The 19,597-nt window shown below is 33.9% G+C and overlaps 1 protein-coding gene across 2 annotated transcripts in view; it reads right to left on the minus strand.

Moving 5' to 3' along the window:
• Positions 1-4,232: 4,232 nt before the first annotated feature.
• CDC123 (cell division cycle 123) overlaps positions 4,233-19,597 on the minus strand; it is a 108,380-nt gene continuing 93,015 nt past the window's right edge. For both annotated transcript variants that reach the window (XM_074268636.1, XM_074268637.1), the window contains 4 exons: positions 19,268-19,296; positions 9,056-9,184; positions 5,023-5,160; positions 4,233-4,457 (listed from right to left, as the gene is read on the minus strand). In XM_074268636.1, the coding sequence (XP_074124737.1) occupies positions 4,431-4,457; positions 5,023-5,160; positions 9,056-9,184; positions 19,268-19,296 (323 nt within the window). In that variant the 3' untranslated portion in view covers positions 4,233-4,430. The remainder of the gene's footprint in view (positions 4,458-5,022; positions 5,161-9,055; positions 9,185-19,267; positions 19,297-19,597) is intronic.

The following is a 19,597-nucleotide window of genomic DNA, read 5'->3' on the forward strand; positions in this document are numbered from 1 at the left end:
TAGTTTAATAGAAAAAACCTAATGCAACTACTGCTTGCTTGAAGCTCTGCTTTTAACATACCTATGAGAAACTGCTGTTCTGGACATCTTGATAATTTGCATATATAATGAATAATTATGTACTCTGTGACTGTAGGATTACTTAGTTCACATTAAAAATCTATATACCTTTGAGCTGAGACACACCTACAAATGAAGTGATAATGGACAACTATTTAGAAAAACTTGTCCCTATAATGCTTCAGATACAAGTCCTTTAAGAAAATGTGAATCAATAATTGTATTTCTTAAAATATAAACTATTATTTCCACTTCTAAATGAAATTATTAAGATCAAGGACAACTAAAAGGGCAAAAGCTAAATATTTGTGCAGGAATATGTGCCCATATTATTAAAGTCGAGGCTAAATTTCAGACATTAGAATTCAGAACGAGAAATGTTCTGTAATATCATCTGGTCCTCAGTCACTTACAGATGGGGAAAATTGGGATTTCAAAAAGCCTAATGATTTTGTCCAGTTCACTACAAAGAATCAGTAACTAGGTAATGAGCTCAAATTTCTAGTTAGTTCAAAATAGTTTTCTTTACATTATACTATGCTGTCTCCAGCTATCAAGAATAGATGAGAATATAAGAATAGGCATATCAAAGAATAAAGTAAAAAAATATTTTTCCCCATATTTCTTTGAAAAGAATGTGTCCCTTTAAATTTTTTAAAAGTTTGTATTTATTAATAATAATAAATTTAAATCCTATTTGAAATGTATACACAAATAACATTTGTTCTTTTCTAAAAGCACACCATAAGGTTTTATAATTAAAAAGAAACAAAACAAAAAACCTTTACTAGACTCACATGAGGTTTTATATTAGGTAAACAAGCCACCAAGACCCAAATTAGCATAGAAACATGTCTCTAAGAAGAATCAACATTTTTTAATCAAAAATAAAATCAAAACAGAAAGCTGTCTTACATACTATCACCTACATGGATAAACACTTTATTCCAACATGTCTGATAAAGATGCAGCTGCGTCTCCTCAATCTTATAAGATTACTGGGGCAAAAAAAGAGGTATTGAAATGTAATCATAATTAATTTAAGCACAGGCCCAGAGCACTGCAAAAAATTAGGGTATGATGCTATTTAAAATGACAAAAAGTATAATCTAAAATTCTAAGCCTCCAAGGGTTTTAGCTGCTCAGACTCTCAAGAGTTATGAAAATCAGAAGAGATGAAAGGTAATGTAGAACAACGCTGATTTCACAGATGAAGAAATTGCGGCCCAAAGAGGTTAACAGACTTGTCCAAGGTGACATCCTATATTCAAACCTAACTTCGCTGACTCCAAATCCAACTTCCTTCCTACTACTACTGTCATTCCCAATTTATGACTGAAAAGCCAGGATGAAGAAAGAAGCATTTTGTCAATGTCCTGCCTTGCAAAGGAGGACTAGGGCTCAGGATTCTTAACTTCTTCTGAGCTATGAGATCTGTAAAATGCTTCTTCCCAAAGGGCAAAATCTTTCCCCTTGACAAATCTCCCTGCAGTAGCTTTAGTAATCTTCCCATTAGGATCTGTTTGGCTAGCTTTGTTTGGCTAGCAAGAATACTTACTCCCTTAGGGATATGAACTGTTATCATTTGTTCATCCTGGGCACACCCTTGTCCTAGGCAGCTTGGGAATTAGTGCGCTTATCCTAGAAAAAAAATCTACAAAACTCTGAGGGGAAGAGAAAGGTTGGGAGTTGCAGAACTCTCTAGCCATATAGTCTGAGGGCAAAGGAAATGGGTCCCCTCCAATTAGGTGCTAAAAAAAAACCCAAAAAACTTAGTTTGGGTATGAATGATGCATATATGAGTATGTTTGTCTCTATGATCATAATTAGAGACTGGGGACAGTTATAGGGCAGTAAATTCCTAGAGGGTACTGGGCAGAGTCAAAATACATTGTTTTTCAAATTTATCCAGTTTGAAACTGATTTGTAAATGACTGAAGAATAGAGTTATCATTTTTGGGAGCTAGTAGGCGTTTAAAGGACAAAATATTTTTATGCTTAGGTCAATTTTCCATTTAAGAGATAATCTTTGAAAATAGCATCCTGATAGTGCAAAAAAAAAAAAAAAAAAGCCCTTCAGTCAGAGAGGTTCCACATTCTGGTCCAAACTTGGACTCCCATTCTAATTCTCAGTTTTTCTCTCTGTAAAATTAGGGGACCAAAGCAAATGACTTAAAATATCTTCCAGAACTAACATTCAGTGAATTTATAAGGCTATATTATTTGGAAATTACATAGAACTGTTTGAAATTAAAATTATGTTAAAGAAATATTATGAAATGTTAGGTGTAGTAGCTATGACAATTTGTTCAGGTTGACTATATTTCTTTTCTTTAATAAAGTCTTCCTTTGCTGCTTCCTCCAGAGTCAGATGACCCTAGCTTTTTGGAACTCTACCAGCAATGCAAGTTCTGGCAAGACCCTCCCTAGGAGTTTGAGGAAAGCCCCTATGATGGATTCTATGTCAGTCATCCAAGGACTAGCTTGAGCCAAGAAGAGAAAGGCTCATCTCTGGATGATTAAAATGGTAAGGTTTTTGATTACAACTCCTAAGATTTTTGAAGAGGTTTCTATCTGTATCTTTGGAAGTAGTACCCATGTCATGAGGCTTTCAGACTTAGTAATGATGTAATAGAACTGTGTCCCCCTCATCTTTGGTGGGAAGAATGGACCTGGATTAGAAAAATTCCTCCCAGCTCTGGGAAAACTGCCTAGTTTCCACAGGAAATTCCTACCTCCAATTGATTTGGGAGCTTTGATTTTAAGGGGTACATTATCTCATGGTTCTTGAAAGCATCTGTCTGGTCTTAACAGGATCTTTTGACTCCAGGTAATTCAACCTCATAGTGAGAGATTTTCAGCACTTTGCTAGGGCACCAAAAAAACAAAAGCTTCTTTACTTGTAAAAGGAATAAGAATAGTACAAATTTTTAAACGAACAAGAATTCTAACTCTTATTCAAAATATAGTCTGATCTTGTGCACACCAAATTTCTCATTCTTTGAATTAACATAGCTTTTGGGGCAATTTAAACAAACAGAAAAGAACATCTGGTATGTTCTTTTACTTACTAACCAACATCTATTGGTTACAAAGAACTAGCAAAGGCAATAACCTGAAAGTGATAACGATTCACAATGTAAAAGCAAAACAGGATAAATCAGATCTGGAATGAGCAGACAGGAATGATGCCTTCTATCTACCACACTGTCTTTCCATCCTAGGAATGAGGCTGTGCACTGTTCTCTTAAGGCAATGCACTACAAAGAGGGGATGGAAGAGGGCCTGGAATTTCATTTATTATATTCTGGATATGGATATGGAGACTCTCTTCACCAGTTCACTAAACCTATATAGTTCTAGACAGCTGTCTAAAGTATTAAGGGTGACATTCTTTGCCTCAAATCACAGAGTCTTGTGAGTATGAGGGTTGAAGGCAGGGGAATGACAATATTTACTTTTTTTCTCTTTCCAACTCTCTCTAGTCTCTCCACCTCCATTTTTTGTGTTTTTAACAAAATTAAGTATAAGATGTGCTCTGAGAAAATAGGAAGCACTCACTTTGATGGGCTTTTGCTGTGGCATTCAGGTCAATGAAGCACTGAAATAATAAACCTCAGTTCCCAAAATAACAAATATACTTTCAGATAAGGGTTTATCCAGTAGGAGAACTGAAATCGCATAATTCTTAAAACAAAATCAGAGAATATCTTTCCCAAATGATAGTTAACTTTATATCATAATTTGATTTTGCTATATTAAAATGAAGATTAAAAAAAATGATAATTTGGTGAAATGGGAGATTTGCTAGATTCAAAAAAATGAACATCAAGATGATACAAAGAAGGGAGTGAGAGAGGGAAACAAGGAAGAAAGGAACGAAAGAAGGGAGGAAAGAAGGAAAAAAAAAAAAGGAAGGAAGGAAGGAAGGAAGGAAGAAAGGGAGGGAAGGAAGAAGGAAGAGAATTATACAGCAAACTGGGATTATTTCCAAAAAGAAAAGGCGAATTTGTCTGCATTCAATATTGCATAACAATATCACAAGTTTATCCACCTACCTACTGGGTACAGAACTACTGCGGCAAGAAGCTTAGCTTAATTTGACTTGACAGGCTCAGTCAAAAAAGACCAATTAGATCATAAAAATATTTCATATCATCAGAACAAAATAGTTTTCCTATGTTGAAGTTCTCTATTTATTATGCTATTTTGATATGGTAACAAAGTCTCTCCATTTTTTTCTAGATGAATACATGAATACAAAAAGCAATTGTTTTTTTTTTTCTTTAGATTGGTAGGAAGTTATGCAGCCTTGGGAAGTAGCCTCAATGATTTTCTCTTTACTTAAATCTTCAACTTTATGGTTCTTCTCAGTCATCTTCTTGTTGATTTCTTTTCTGTAGAAGGAAACAAACAATACATTAAAAAGTACATTTTAATGAGGATTTCTATAGCATTCAATTAATTCTTTCTGCAAATGAACACCCACTCCTAGAGACTTTGGCTTTGTATATAGTTAGGAATTGTCATGGAAAAAAATGGTACTATCTTATTGCTTTGGTTCCTGGGCAAATCAAGCTTGTTTCTTTCCATTTTTCATTTCTTGGACATAAAAAATGCTCTTTAGTAACAATGGTAAGTATATAGAGTTACTGACAACCTAACATTAGAATTTATTTGTATATTATATATTTGTTTACATATGCAGTGCAAGTATTGTGAAAAATTAATCTGAGAGCAGAGCATTCAAATGAAAGGAACATTTAACATTCATTAGATAAATTCTCCCTTGAGCTGAATGGGAAGAGAAAGCTTGTTTCTATTTGCTTAGCACTAAAATATGAATCACAAAATTTACTAAATTAGATACTTAATAACAATCTAAAAAGTTATGCATTATATGACCATTTTTAAAGCAGATTTGAAAACAAAAAATTTTTGCTTAAAACTTATTTACTTTACCAATTTTAGAAAATCTATTAGTTTATGAGCATCTTCACCAGTGGAGAGGTCTACAAAATCTTTAGGTAGCCGGTAACTCAGATAGGGACTCGGTTGTACTGTAACTTCACTGTTTGTGCAACGAAAAGCTGGAGAATCCTTTAAAAAGAAAAGATTATACAAATATTGCAAATTCAAGTGCCAAGACAAGGCTCTATTTGTATTGTTCAGTTCATTCATTTCATAAAAAAAAAAAAACAGTTCAAGCCTTCCCTTCCCTCCAAAAAAAAATTAAAAAAAAAAAAAAAAAAAAAAAAAATCAATCTTTCCATCCCAGTTTCTTTCAATGGTACCACTTTTATTCCAGCCTCCTAAACTAGTAATCTTGTAATCATCTTAAGTTTAGTACCTCATTGTCTTCCATCTTAAAGTATGTCATATTAAGAGCAAGAGAAAATCAAACTCTGAAATAAAAAGGATTCCAAGGAATCCATTTTCTCTTTTTATGTAACATCACAGGCTACTATGGCTGAAAAAGTAACATTAGCAATTACCCAGTATAATCCCCTTACTTAATACCATTGTGAGTTTTACAAATCATTTTACATATATTATTTAATTTGATTCCTTGTACCAACCCTATGAGATGGGTATAATTATCACCCCCATTTTTACAGCTGAAGAAAGTGAAGCTGAGAAAAATTATGTGATTTTCTGCAACATAATACAAATATAACTATATACAAAATAAAGAGTAACTGGGGCCTGAGGAATACTTGTATAAGGTGGCATTGGGGCTGGGGGAGGCCTTCTAGGAGACGGAGAGGAGGAATTGCATTATTACTTCCAAAAAGAAACAAAGATGTACATGTACAAAGTATTTATAGCAACTTTCTTTTTTTTTTTTTTTTTTTTTTGGAACAAAGTACTAGAAATAAAGTGGGTGCCCATCAATTGGGAAATGGCTAAACAAATTCTGGATACAAATGTAATAAAAAAATCACAGCACCTAAAAACTGCAAATAGTCAAGATTCAGAAAATTTGGGGTTATATGAATTGGGATATTGTGAAATAAGCAGGAGTTCAAATGCCACAATGACTATAATAATATAAAAGAAAACAACTTTGAAAGACCTCAGAACTCCAATTCCAATTTTTCTCCCTTAGGTATCCACCTAATCAATTTTTCACAAAGCTGGCAAATTGATTTTTCCTAAAGTATAAGTGTTTCTCCTGCTCAATAAGCTCCAGTATTTCCCCATAACCCCTAGGATCCAAATCCCCAGAGTGTTGTTTAAAGCCCTTCATAACTGGGCTCCAACCTACTTTTAAGTCTAGTACTGTCTCTTCACATCTGAGCCTTTTGCACTGACAGTCCTCCATAGTCAGGTACATTCCTTTGATCTTTTTTCATCAAAGAGTTAGCTCAAGTGCCACTGTCTCTATCAGGACTTTCTTGATCTGCATCTACTCCCTTGTACCCCAGCTGCTTGTACCATCTAAAAAATATCCCCTTCAATCTATCTTGCATACTCAAACCTATATAGGTTCATGTTTTCCCTGACTAACCAAGGAGCTCCTAGAGGCCAGGGGTTGGTTTGCTTTGCTTTTTGTATCCTTGGCATCTAGTATAGCAATTGTTACATAGTCATGTCTTACCAAATGTTGACTGTTTATGTAGATGCTTTTTATGTATCTGTGGTGCAGACTGTTTTCTTTTTGGAATGTGGGCTCTTTGGAAGGAGGGATAGCTTTACTTTAGTCTGCATCTCTAGAGCTTTGCACAGTACTAACACAGAGAAGAGGCTAACTAAATACATGACTGTTAATTGTCTGATGCCTTTAGAAAAGGGAAGCTGGAAGATGGAAATATGACACGAATTCTAGTGAGAAAATGGGTGGAGAGATGCATATGTGTAAAAGCTTTAAAAAAGCATTTTAAACCATTCTAAAAATAAATGGCATAATTATTACCTCATTTTTCTCATTTTTTTTAAAAACAGGGTTCATAGAGATAACAGTCATAGAGCAAGCTATTATACTGCTATGCTCATTTGATATAACTTCTTCTAACTACTGGAAAGTTATACAAAACAGCTGTGGCTAAATGGTTATTGTAGCTCACCTTTCATAAGTTCACTTAAGCATACATACTATAGTAAAGCCCTAGAGGTGATAGCAAACTGAACAACAGGAATGAAATACATTTCATTCTATTTCCACATGATTTTAATCTCCTCTGCTAGGTCTTTAGATTTTAAAATTCTTTTTAGAACACATGGCACTGAGATTATGAATATCCCACTGGTTATGAAAACCTGCCCAGTTCACCTTTGCAACATCTTCCTAATACCCCCCTTCTCTCCTCTGAAGCTGCCATCCCTCTAGTGCAGAACCCCATCACCTTGCACCTAAAGTGTATCCCTACTCCAATTCAATTTCCCTAAAGCATCTATCTGACCATGTCATCCTTGACACAGTAAACCTCAATGGTTTCCAATTACCTACAAGATCAAATACAAAATCCTGTTTGTGGTGTTGAAAGACCTCCTTAACCTAGAGCTCTGACAGCCTTGTTTTCTTACTTCTTACTCCTCACTTTGAACTTTTCTATGCAGTGACTCTGATCATCTGACAAGAAACTTTCTCTTTCAAGTCCAGGCATTTCTCTGGCTATCCCAAGTAACTAGAATGCTCTTCTTCCTCATCTCTACCTACTGAATCCTCTGACTTCCCTCAAGTCCATGCTTCTGAAGAACAGAGACAACTGATTGGCCCAGTGGATAGAGGGCCAGGCTCTGGAAGCAGGAAAACCTGAGCTCAAAGCTGGTGTCTGACACCTACTAGATCAGTGAACCTCTTTCTGCCTCAGTTCCCTCAAATGTACAAAGGAGATCAAAATAGTACCTATCTCACAGGGTTGTTGTGAAGATAAAACATATATCTGTAAATCACTTAGCATAGTGAATGGCACATAGGAGATGCTTAATAAATGTTTATTTCCTTCCCTCCTTAAGGCAGACTCTATTACAACAGTTCAGTAGAGATATGACGAGGGCTTAACCTAGTGAGATGGTTGCACAAATGGAAAAAAAGGAACTGATTCTCAAGAAAGTGGATGAAAAAAATCAAACAAAGCAGTTGATTGGATATGTGAAGTTAATGAAGAGCCATGCTGACTCAGAAGCTGTGAAGTTGGCCTAGTGGTACCCTTCACAGAAATATTAAAAAAGCTGGATTTGGGGGAAGAGGGAGGAGATTTATCCAGTTTGAACTTGAAATGCCTGTGACACCTTTATTGGTGATACGGAGATGCAGTTCCTGAGAGACAAAAGCTAAAAAGAAAAATGATGGAATACAACAATCTTTCACCTTAGAAGATCACAAGGGCATAAATTTGAATCTCTTAAGTGAGTGCTCTCATGAATGATTCTCTTATATTCTTCTTCATGCAATTTCTCAAAACTGAAGGGAAAGACAAGAAAAAATGGAATATTTTTCTGTTCTGAACAACTATAGAAAGAGAAATTAAGATATATCTTTTTACTACTTTGAGCTCAGGTTTTGTGGTACGTTCTAAAACATTTTATGAGCAGTTGATAAAAAAAAGATTAGAAGAGCTTGGCTGAGATAAAATAAAAGATGTGTATGGGAAGAAATCTACAAATATTTCAAGAACAAGAGAGAAACAGGAAACATTTATGATGTGAAATCATACATTTCAAATAATTATTCAAATCCTTAATTCATGAAAAACAATGTCTAAAGTAAATAAATACATGTATTCAAATTAATAATTATTCCATATAAATGGTGAAAGAAAAATTTCTCATTACTTACCTGGCAAGCATCCCTTCTTATTTGTGTCTAGTGAATAAGTACTTATAGCATTTACTTTAGACTAAAGCTTTTCCAAGGTTATGGTTAATTAAGTTTATTTGATTACACAAGATGTAGAGGATATCACACAAAAATAACCAAGGATAATTTAGGCAAGCACTTAATCACTTAAAAGAATATCTCCTAGATTATTGTTGTTGTAAAACTTCTTACCTGTTCCAGAGCCTCTCCTTCATTTTGTTCACCTTTTAAGTTTTTTCCAGATATTAATTCCTCCCATGTGAATAGTAGTGAGTCTGTTACTTCACCAAATGGATTAAAATCAATTAGCCACACTTTGCCCTACAGCAGAGAGAATATTGAGATACTAAAAGTTAATAAATAACAAAGCTATACAGCATTTACTAAAGTCTATAATCTGCCTTAATTTGCAGAAGTCAGTGAATCAGAATGTCCTTTTTTCATATACCTTTTTTTTCCAGAAGAAATTTACCAAATATATTAATAATTACAGATGAATTTAAAGCAAAAGATGGCTTTAAAACATTTTAATACTTTTCAAATGACTTCTTTATCTTGGCTAAAAAAAGTTATATTTTTATGAAAGTCCATTTGACTAAATAAAAATGAAAGAATGGTATAGAAGAAAGAGTACTGACTCTAGTCAGAAATCCTAGGTTCAAATCCTACATGTAATACAATGCTAACCCTGCAGCTTTAGGAAGTTATTTCACCTCACTGAGCTGTGGTGATGGGCTCACCTCAACCACAAAATGGGGGAACTAGGATTAGATGGTCCCTGAGATACCTTTGATCCCATGACTATAGAGTTCAAAGAAAAATGTCATTTTTGATAGTAGTATAAAAAAAGGACCTTGAAAAACTTTTTTTTTTTTTTTTTTCCTGCCTCTTGCAACTAATTTTAAGTTTTAGGTCCAAACCCTAAAAGAAAAGGGGAAAAAAAAACATCTTATAAAGAAGCCCAACCAAAACACCCCATGATAAGAAGCAGTATCAAGAATGTCTCAGGAAAATCTGGCAGAAAGGAGAGTGATTGTTTATTCTACGAAAGGGTTCTCCATCTTTTATAACACCAAGAGTTTGTTACAAAAAGTGAGGGTATTCTTCATACATGGAAGTGTAACAATTCTGCTTATCAACATATATACTCCATGGAAGTTATACTCCCAACAAAGAAAACTGATTTTCACTATGGTGTATTGGTAGCCCCATGTTCTAAAAGTTTGACCTGACAGAATCTGCTAAGCAGGAAAAGATTCAAGAATAAGCTTAGCAATGGATTTTGTGTTTGTAACCCAAGGAGCAGGAAGGATAAATCAGGGGAGACTCATTACCAAAAGGTTGGCTTCAGGGTGTTGGTCACATATATAATCATGAACATTAATATCTGAAGATATGTAATCTATATGAGTAGATGGTCTTTAGGTTGGTTTTGTGTGATAAGATTTGCTCTTGTCTAAATGAGGGAAATAAAATCCAACAGAAGGAAATGGCAGAGTCCTCTGATTTTGAAGAAGATAAAGATTTTTGTTAGTAGATTCCTGGACTCAAAGAAGAAATATTTCTGAAATAGGCTAAAAAGAAGTTTAATTTGAGGTAAAACGTGTCAACGAGGAAAAGTAAATATATAGATTATTGAATACAAGTTCTGGGTATAGTCCTAATAGAACATAGCTATATATACTTAGTACTCTGAAGGATGTATAATTTGGTTGCTGTGGGTATTTATTCTATATGTGAGAATCAAAACTTATTTACATCTTCAATTCTCTTCGGAAATGAAATCCTCTAGGAGGTTCAACTGACAAATTGGCAACCTTATTGTAAAATGTGTTAAAGCATAGTCTGCCTATCTACTCCTTATTCTTGCAATGTGATCAGCTCACCTCACCTCCTTTATTGGTCATATAGCTCTGATATTTTGGGGTGCTTTTAAAGCTTAATTCACTGTTATTAATATCCTGTAATCCATTTGCAGCTCCAAAGGTCTCTCCACTGTTCTTTCACAGAGAATTGAATGACAGAAAACTGGATAAACCTGAGAAAGCCAATCAAGGAACTAAGGGTAATAGATTAGATTACGGAAACATATATTATATAGTAAAAATTTCTTTTTTTCTTTTGTATTTTTGATTTATTGGTATTTCTTATTAATTTAGATAATTTAATTCAATTTTTTAGTGTGTAGTTCATATTGTGTTTATCAATAAACATTGGCTACTCTCTTATTATATTTTCCCCATTCCTGATCATCTTTGAAAGTTTTAAATGGTAAACTGCTGAGTTAATTACCAAATATGACAGGAACAAGTTAAGGAAAATCTCCTAAGAAACAATAAAACAGACATTCTCATGGGTGGCTGTCCATTACATCGGTTGGACCAAATTCTTATTACTGCTCCACTCCTACAAAAGGCATTCTCTAGTAAATCTATACCTCTAACACACAATTTCTATATATGCTCAGTACGGAAGAATCAGACTTATTTTTGAAGTTTATCAGTATTTAGTTGTATAGAACAATGTTATGGCTATCTGAGTTATTAGTAAAATGTCTTCCTCATACTTTAGGTATCAAATGTAAGAAAACAAGTAGCAATCTATATAAAAAAATACAAAACAAATGGCCTGGAATAATCAACCATCTTGCCTGTTACCTACCTGTTGTAATAACTATTCTATTTAATTAGCTCTGTAACATTACTGAGATCTATAAAAAAGAATGTCACATTGCAAAAATAATGCCAGAAGATAAGCCAATCTAAATACCAAAGATAGCATTGATGACTGGCAGATTTGTTTCTTGATTCAAAGGTCATAACCTCAATTTAAAAAAAAAAAAAAAAAAAAAAAAAACAGTGAACCACTTTTAATCAAGCATAAAAACTTAAAGGTTAACTTTCTGCAATTTTCTTTGAATAGAGATTTGAAATATTTTCACATGTACTCTCTGGGTATAAAACACACTGGGAATTGTCTTCGGGCAATCTACCCTACAGAAGGATTAATCTTCTTTAAATAATGTTTTAATTCCATCACCCCCCTCTCAATATCACTCAAAAACTGAATGTCTCCTAATTCCTACCATCAAGTCTAAAATCCTAAAGTTGTTTTGAAGGCCCTCTAATAGATGATTCTCATCTATTTATTATGCTAATTAGGGGGATTTATTCTCACTACTATATAAAACACAAGGCATAGACATTGTATAAACTGAAAAATTATATTGTACACATCAAAATTGCTATAAGAGTTCTACAAAAAGGAAGGTAATCAGTACTAAGTAATCAGCAGTAGCATCCTGCAGTAAAAAGGATTTAGGCTAAAGTTTAAAGGATGAGTAGGATTAGGATAAATAGAGAAGAGAAGGCATTTTTTTCCCCACTATTCCCTCAAAATTACTTCTATTATAAACAGGCTAGAAGTCTCACTGCTTCATCAACACACCAAATTCATTATAATCTTTGGGCTTTTATTTATCTTATTTACATATCTTTGAAAACCCCCTCTTTTCCTTCCAACTGTTCCAAATCTATAAAACTTTTAAGTATCAGCTCAAATCCCACTTGAAAACAGAGAAGCCTTCTCTAACTACTTAGCTATGATCAATCTTTTCTTTCACAGAACCTCTACAATAACCTATAATATATAAAACATAATTTTGCATTTTATATAGTGTTTCATTCTGTTTAAGAACAGGTTTTGTTTTTTTTTTTAAATTTTTTTGCTGAGGCAGTTGGGGTTAAGTGACTTGCCCAGGGTCACACAGCTAGGAAGTATTAAGTGTCTGAGACCAGAATTGAACTCAGGTCCTCCTGATGTCAGGGCTGGTGCTCTATCCATAATGTCACCTAGCTGGCCCTAAGAACAGTTTTAAGAAATTAGTCTTATTGGTTCAAAAAGAATCATTTATTAAATATCTACTATACAGAAATTCCCATGTTTAAAATTAGAGGAGATAAATTACAAATTACCCTTTCATAAAACTTAAAATTTGGTAGGGAAGATATTACATGGACACAAGTAATAAAACAGAACAGATTGTGACAAAAACATAAGGAAAAAATTGCTTCTGAATGAGAGAAGCAAAAAGGAGAAGTGGCAGTTTGAAAAAGCTTTATGGAAGTGGCATTTGAATTGGCTCTTGAAAGCTGGGTAGGAGACTAAGATAAAGGAAGCATTTTTACTATCGGGTACAATAAAAACAAAGGCACAGAGGTGGAAGATCATGAGCAAAGAAGACCATAGCTGGATCAATGTGGTTGTAATGTATTGCATTTATGTGGTATGGAGCAATGTGACATACATCTGTAAAATTAAGGTGTTAAGACAAATAATGTGAAACAGGAATTGCAGAGAGGAAGAAATTTGTTAGAAAGGAGGTATAACCATATCACTTCCTTCTAATCAAAAAAAAAAAAAAAAAAAAAAAAGGAAAAAATAGGGTAAAGTGACTTGCCCAAGATCACACAACTACTATATCTGAAGCCAGACCTGAACAGAACTTAAGAAGTTTTCCTGACCCCTTGGCCCAGCACCCAGATGCCACCCATTTGATCTACTATACTAATTTAAATATGCATATCATAACCATTCATTGGCATGTTAGTTTCTTGGAGGATGGGAACATTTTGAGTCTCCTCTTTGTAATCCCAACAGCTAACACTGTTAGGCTCAAAAAAAAAAAAAAAAATAAAATAAAATAAAAATAAAAAAAAATAAAAATATATAGATATACGAAAGATGCTGTGGAGAACTGACCACATTTGCCAGCTGAACAGATGTGAAAGGGCAAAGTTAAAGAGAATAACAAGGTTTTGCAAATGGGTGACTAATGGTACCATTAAAAGTAATGGGAAAGGGGCAGCTAGATGACGCAATGAATAGAGCACTGGCCCTTAAATTCAGTTCAGAGTTCAAATTCAGTCTCAGATACTTTACACTTACTAGCTATGTGACTCTGAGCAAGTCACTTAACCCCAATTGCCTCACAAAATAAAATAAAGATTAAAAAAAATTATGGCAAAGTAAAAAATAGGAATTTTGGGAGAGAATGATAATCTTTGTTCTGAGCATGTTGTATTTGAACAGTCAATGGATCAAAAAGTAGAAATATTCATCAAAGAATTAGTAATTCTGGTATGAAGCTCAGGGATGAGACTGGAAATGGAGGTACAGACTTTCATATATATGACAAATAAAGCCATGCAAGTGAGTGAGATCTCCAAGGATGATAAAGAGAATAAAAGAGAGCCAAAGATAGAACCTTAGATATCACCCAATCTTTGAAAGTAGGAAAAAAAAGAACCAGAAGAAAAGCAAAAGTATTAGTAAAAAATAATAATAATAACAATAACAATAATAATAATAAAAATAAGTAAAAATTATAAGAAAAATAAGACAATCTAAGACTTTACATACATTTCTTCATCTTATGATATTCAGCCCAATAGGCCATACCTACTACCTACCATAGATCATTAAGATAGAGCTAGAAGGGATCTCATTATCTGGTCCAACCCCTCATTTTACAGATGGGGAAACTAAGACTTAGACGGATTTAAGACTCACTCAAGGTCACATCTGAAGAAATAGGGATATTTAGAGAAGAGGAGTAAATAATATGATAGATATCTTCAAACAACTGAAAGAATTTCATGTGGAAGATGGAGTAGACTTTTCTGCTTGGCACCTGAGCAGAGAACTAGGAATGATGGGTTAAAGTAACGAGGCAGATTTCAGCTCATTATAATAAAAAGTTGCTTAATAGTTAAGAGATGCCTCAAAATGGAACACACTGTTTAGGGAGATACTTGGTTCATTCAATGAACAAGCATTTATCAAGCATCTACTATATACAAGATACCAAGCAACATAACTAGGATATAAAGAAAATAACATAAATCCCTGCCTCAAGGACTTTATATTTTATTGGGAGCAAAACTGCTATGATCAAAAAGATAGAAATTTCTTAATCTCGTCTAAACTTCTTATTATTCCATCTCATTTTAAACTATTATCCCTATCTACATTTTTTAACCTGACTCCCAGGAAAACTTGTCTTAACTTCTTTGCTTCTCAACCCTTTATATTTTGGCTTCCTATCCAAAATTTAATTGACTCTTCTATGAAGCTACAAACGATTTCAACTGTTCATCTTAATTGCTTTTTTTTCATTCTTCATTTTATCTGGTCTTTCTGAAGCTTCTGATCCTGTCTTTTGATTCTATGCTTTGGACATATTTGGTGGTTAACAGATTCTTGTTGAATTGAAGACCTCTCTCATCCTAAATACCTCTGCTCGCTTAGCTTCCATGACATTGTTCTCTCTTACTTCTCATGGCTATTTGACCTCTCTTTCTTTGTTTTACCAACTAATGCTCTGTCTTAGGCTTTCTCCTCTTACAACCCTTCACATTCATCCTTCTTTATCCTTAAGCTTCAATCTGTCCCTTTAAATTGGTTCCTTTTCCACTGTCCACAAATGTAGAGTATTCTGCATTCTTAAAAAACAACAATAAACCCCACAAAAACCTCATTAGACCTTATTATCCCTCTAAGCTTTAACTTTCTTCCATTTCTAGGCTAAATTTCTAGGAAAAAAAGCTGCTTATACTCACTACCACTACTTTCTCTTCTCACATTTATTTCTCAATTCTTTGCAATCTGGTTTCTAATTTCACTTAAAACTGCTTTCTCCAAAGTTTCAGATAATTTTCTTAATTACCACTTCTAAAGGTCTCTCTATATAATATCCTTTAGTCTGTAATCTCTGACACTGTTAATCATCCTTTCTATTATAAATTCTCTCTATTCTGGGTTTCTTTGACATTTAGTACTTCTACTTCTTGATTCCCCTTTAGGTGTTATCTACCCCTTTAGAATATAAGGTTCTTAAAAGTAAGGATTATCTTGCTTATTTGGATTTGTATACTCTGCTCTTAGCATAGTAGCACATAATAAATGCCTTATCAATAAAATCTATCATTCTCCTTGTCTAACTAATGCTTCTAATTGTCTATTACTAGATGATCATACATATGATGCCTCCAATATGTAGATGAAACTCAAGGAAGTTTCTTGCTTGGTGACTTCATCAGTTGCCATGAATTTAACTATTTCTATGCAAATGACTCTTGGATCTATATATCCTGCTCTAGATTTTCTCCTAAACAATAGTTTCTCAACACCAGAAATGCACATCCAGTAGATATCTCAAACTTAACACATCCAAAACAAAACTCAAAAACCTGTCCCTCTCCCAAACTTCCCTAATACTACTGAGGGTACCATCATCCCTCTAGCCACCCAGGTTCATAACCTTGAGATCATTCGTAACTCCTTCTCCTCCTGCACCCCACGTATATACATTCAGCTGGCAAACTCAATTCTGGATTGGTCCAACCATCTTCCTCCCATTCAAATGCTGCTAAACAGAATTGAAGAAAATCATAAAACCATTGTGATTAGATCCATTATTAATTTGTGTTTCTTAATTTCATTGTATCAAAGTTATACTTCTACTTCTCTCTTACCTGATTAATTATCCTATTCTCCAAGAAACTGTTCCAAATCATTCTCATTCCAGTAATTCTGAACTAGTGATTGTTCACCTTTCACCTTTCAAACCCTATTATCCCAATCCCATAGTCAGATCCTTTATTCTTACCTCCCTCAAACCTTCATCATCCCACAATAAAGCCACCCACACTTTCCCTGTGCTCTTTGGAATGTCTGTTCTATAGACATCTGATGCCTATTGGGGTTGCTTTCATCTTAAATCTTTGCATTTCCCATTCTATCTTCTGACTCTCATTACAAATTAGCCCCCCTAAAATAGCCTTTCTGGCCACTCTTTCCACTACTAGCTCCACTTTTACCATTCATTACCCTTCAACTCACAGGCTCAAATGAGAAAAGTGGAAAACCCCTTACTCCTTATGACCATTTCTAGGTTTTCTCTGTAAACTTTCCCTTTAAACTTTTCTCATTTTAGATTAATTCAATCTATAACTATCATCTAATCAAAATGCTGGCAATTGTTGTCTATTAACCTCCAAGACAGTTCCCTTCTTTTCCCAATAAGTTCAGCACCTGGCCCACAATCTATGTCTTCTCCCTAATTCTTGTTTCATATTAGATTCTATCACCATAACTTCAGTTCTCTAACTTACTCATTTCATATGACCTACTCCTCCACCCTATCCCATCCATACACAAACACTCTCATCCTCTTGATTATCACCCCAAAATATACTACTTCCATGTTCACAAGCTCTAAAATTGCCTTATTTGATCACAACTTATTGTCACTCTACCTTTTTCTCTCTGCCTTCCAACTCCAAAACCTGTTCTTTACCTGGCCTGTGACCTTTAACCCCTAATTTTTCAGTTCTCTCTTAAAGTCATTATCTCTTAACCCTTTTCCATTCCTCATCATGACCCCTCAACAGGCCACTTAAAATATATATATTGCCCTCTGGAATCCCTTGTTCCTTTATCAATTAGCCAATTTTGCTCTGCTAAGCCTAGGCCTTGGAGCACTCCTTTCACACACTGACTTTCTTCCTATGCATATACTGCTGAACAAAGGTGAAGAAAATTATGAAATTCTGCTGAATGGATCCACTATAAATTTCTCTTATGTAACCTCAACTGGGTATTCACTGTTGTTGGGCAATCCTTTCACACATCCCTAATTCACTCATCAGTCTACTGACTTCAATCTATCCTTTATTCAACTGCCAAAGTAATTTTTCTGAAATATATATTTTTTAAAAATGGCATTCCTAAAGGGCAATCCTGATAATGAAAATCCACTTATTTAATAAATTGCAATGGCTTCCATTACCCTCCAGGATCAAAAAAAGTTCTTTATATGACAATTCAAGATCTCTTTCTTTATATGACAATTCAAGATCTGTCAATCTTGGTTCCTTCCTTTTTACCCCATTCCTGCTTTTGCAATATTCCTTTCCATGTACTATATAACCCAGCTCTACAGACCTCCTAACTTTTCCTATCAACCCATCTCTCATCTCCATGCTGTATTTGAGATAGCATTTTTTTCTGATTCCCCCAGGTACTCCCTCCCCACCTCTGAAAATATCTTATATTTAGTTTGTATCTATCCAAATGAATATATGGCATATAAATAAAATGTAAGCTTCCTTTTAAAGACCTGTTTCCTCATTACCTAGCACAGTGACCTACCTAAATGTAGTAAACATTTAATAAGTGATTACAGATTGATTGTATAGATGCTTATCATAATATGACAACATTGCATAAACTTTTACCTAAATGCTTATGAAAAGATCTTACGACTTAAAATTGAAACCAACGCAGAAATTTTTTTAAAAAGTGGTTAGTTTTCCATTTAAAAGCTTTGCACATCGAACATTGCATTAACACACAACAGTTATGAAATACAACTCCTCTCAATACATATGCTTAGAGACAGTTGGTGCCACAGACAATAACAAAGAGGTTCTTTGGCTGAAGCCAATTTGAGAAGACTAAAAAGCAAGGTTAGCAGGGCCTCATCATCTCTCTAGGGTATAGGAACCTACTGGTAGAATATTAAATGTAGTATGTTCAAAACAACTAATTCTCCAAATGACCTATAGTTTCTTTTGCATAAAAACTACTCACCTCACTCTTTCTTGTCTCCTGACCCCTTCCCTAGTCCACAACTCCCTACTCTTCCTTTGGCTTTTATTGATCTTGGTTTTTAATCCTGATTCTGATCCAGATACTACTTTGTCTCCATAGCCTCTATCATAATTATCTATCTTGACCTTTAAAAATAATACGCTGCCCTTATCTGTACCACAGTTTTCTATCTGAAGCACTCTCTCTTTGTCCCAAACTAGCAAGATTTCAATTAGAAAGATTGCTAAGGGTCCATGATGGGACCCGGACTTGCTTAATTTTAAATGAGTTCAAAGGTATAAATAACTCAAATTATACTAAGACTATATTTTACTTAACTGAAAACAAAATGTATAAACTTCATTCTAGAAAAAAAAAAAAAAAGGCTTAATGATTTATATTGGCTTAAATATTACTTACCTTGTTGAGCATATTTTCAGATATATCAAATCACTTTAAATAGGATCAGGCCTCTTGTGAGGGAAGGAAAGAAAAATATCTCTTTGGCCAGGTGTTAAACTAATTCTTACTAAGATTTTTAATGATAATGAGTTTTGTAGTAAAAGACTCTGAAAAATGAAAAGACTTCATGACCCACAAAAGGAAATATCTAATACTAATATTTCAAGCACTGAGGCAGATTGGTGATAGAGATATTTCAATATGGAAGTTCTTTTTGCCCAAAATACATTACCCTATCTACCTGTAAGGATAATCTTGATTCCAAATCACAATAAATTATTAACTTACCATACTATCTCGGTATACATCAAATACAACTGTAAAAAAAAAAAAAAAAAAAAAAAGAAAAAAAGAAAAAAAAAGAAACAGCCCAAATTAATCTTTATGCAAAATACAATTTAAAGAAATAAAGTCAGGTTTAAATGGTAAAAAATTACATTTAAAAACAAAATAAATTCTAAACATTATTCAACCAAATAGTGAAATAGTGCAAAAATTCCTCGATCTTGAGAATATTTTTTTCCCTTTAAAACCTTAAAACTAAATGTTATAAGAATCAAAATACACTTCCTTGTTATGACTATCATTTCCTTTTTTTCTGACTTTTCATCTATCATA

The sequence above is a fragment of the Sminthopsis crassicaudata genome, chromosome 5, assembly GCF_048593235.1.
Source record: "Sminthopsis crassicaudata isolate SCR6 chromosome 5, ASM4859323v1, whole genome shotgun sequence".
Taxonomy (NCBI): domain Eukaryota; kingdom Metazoa; phylum Chordata; class Mammalia; order Dasyuromorphia; family Dasyuridae; genus Sminthopsis; species Sminthopsis crassicaudata.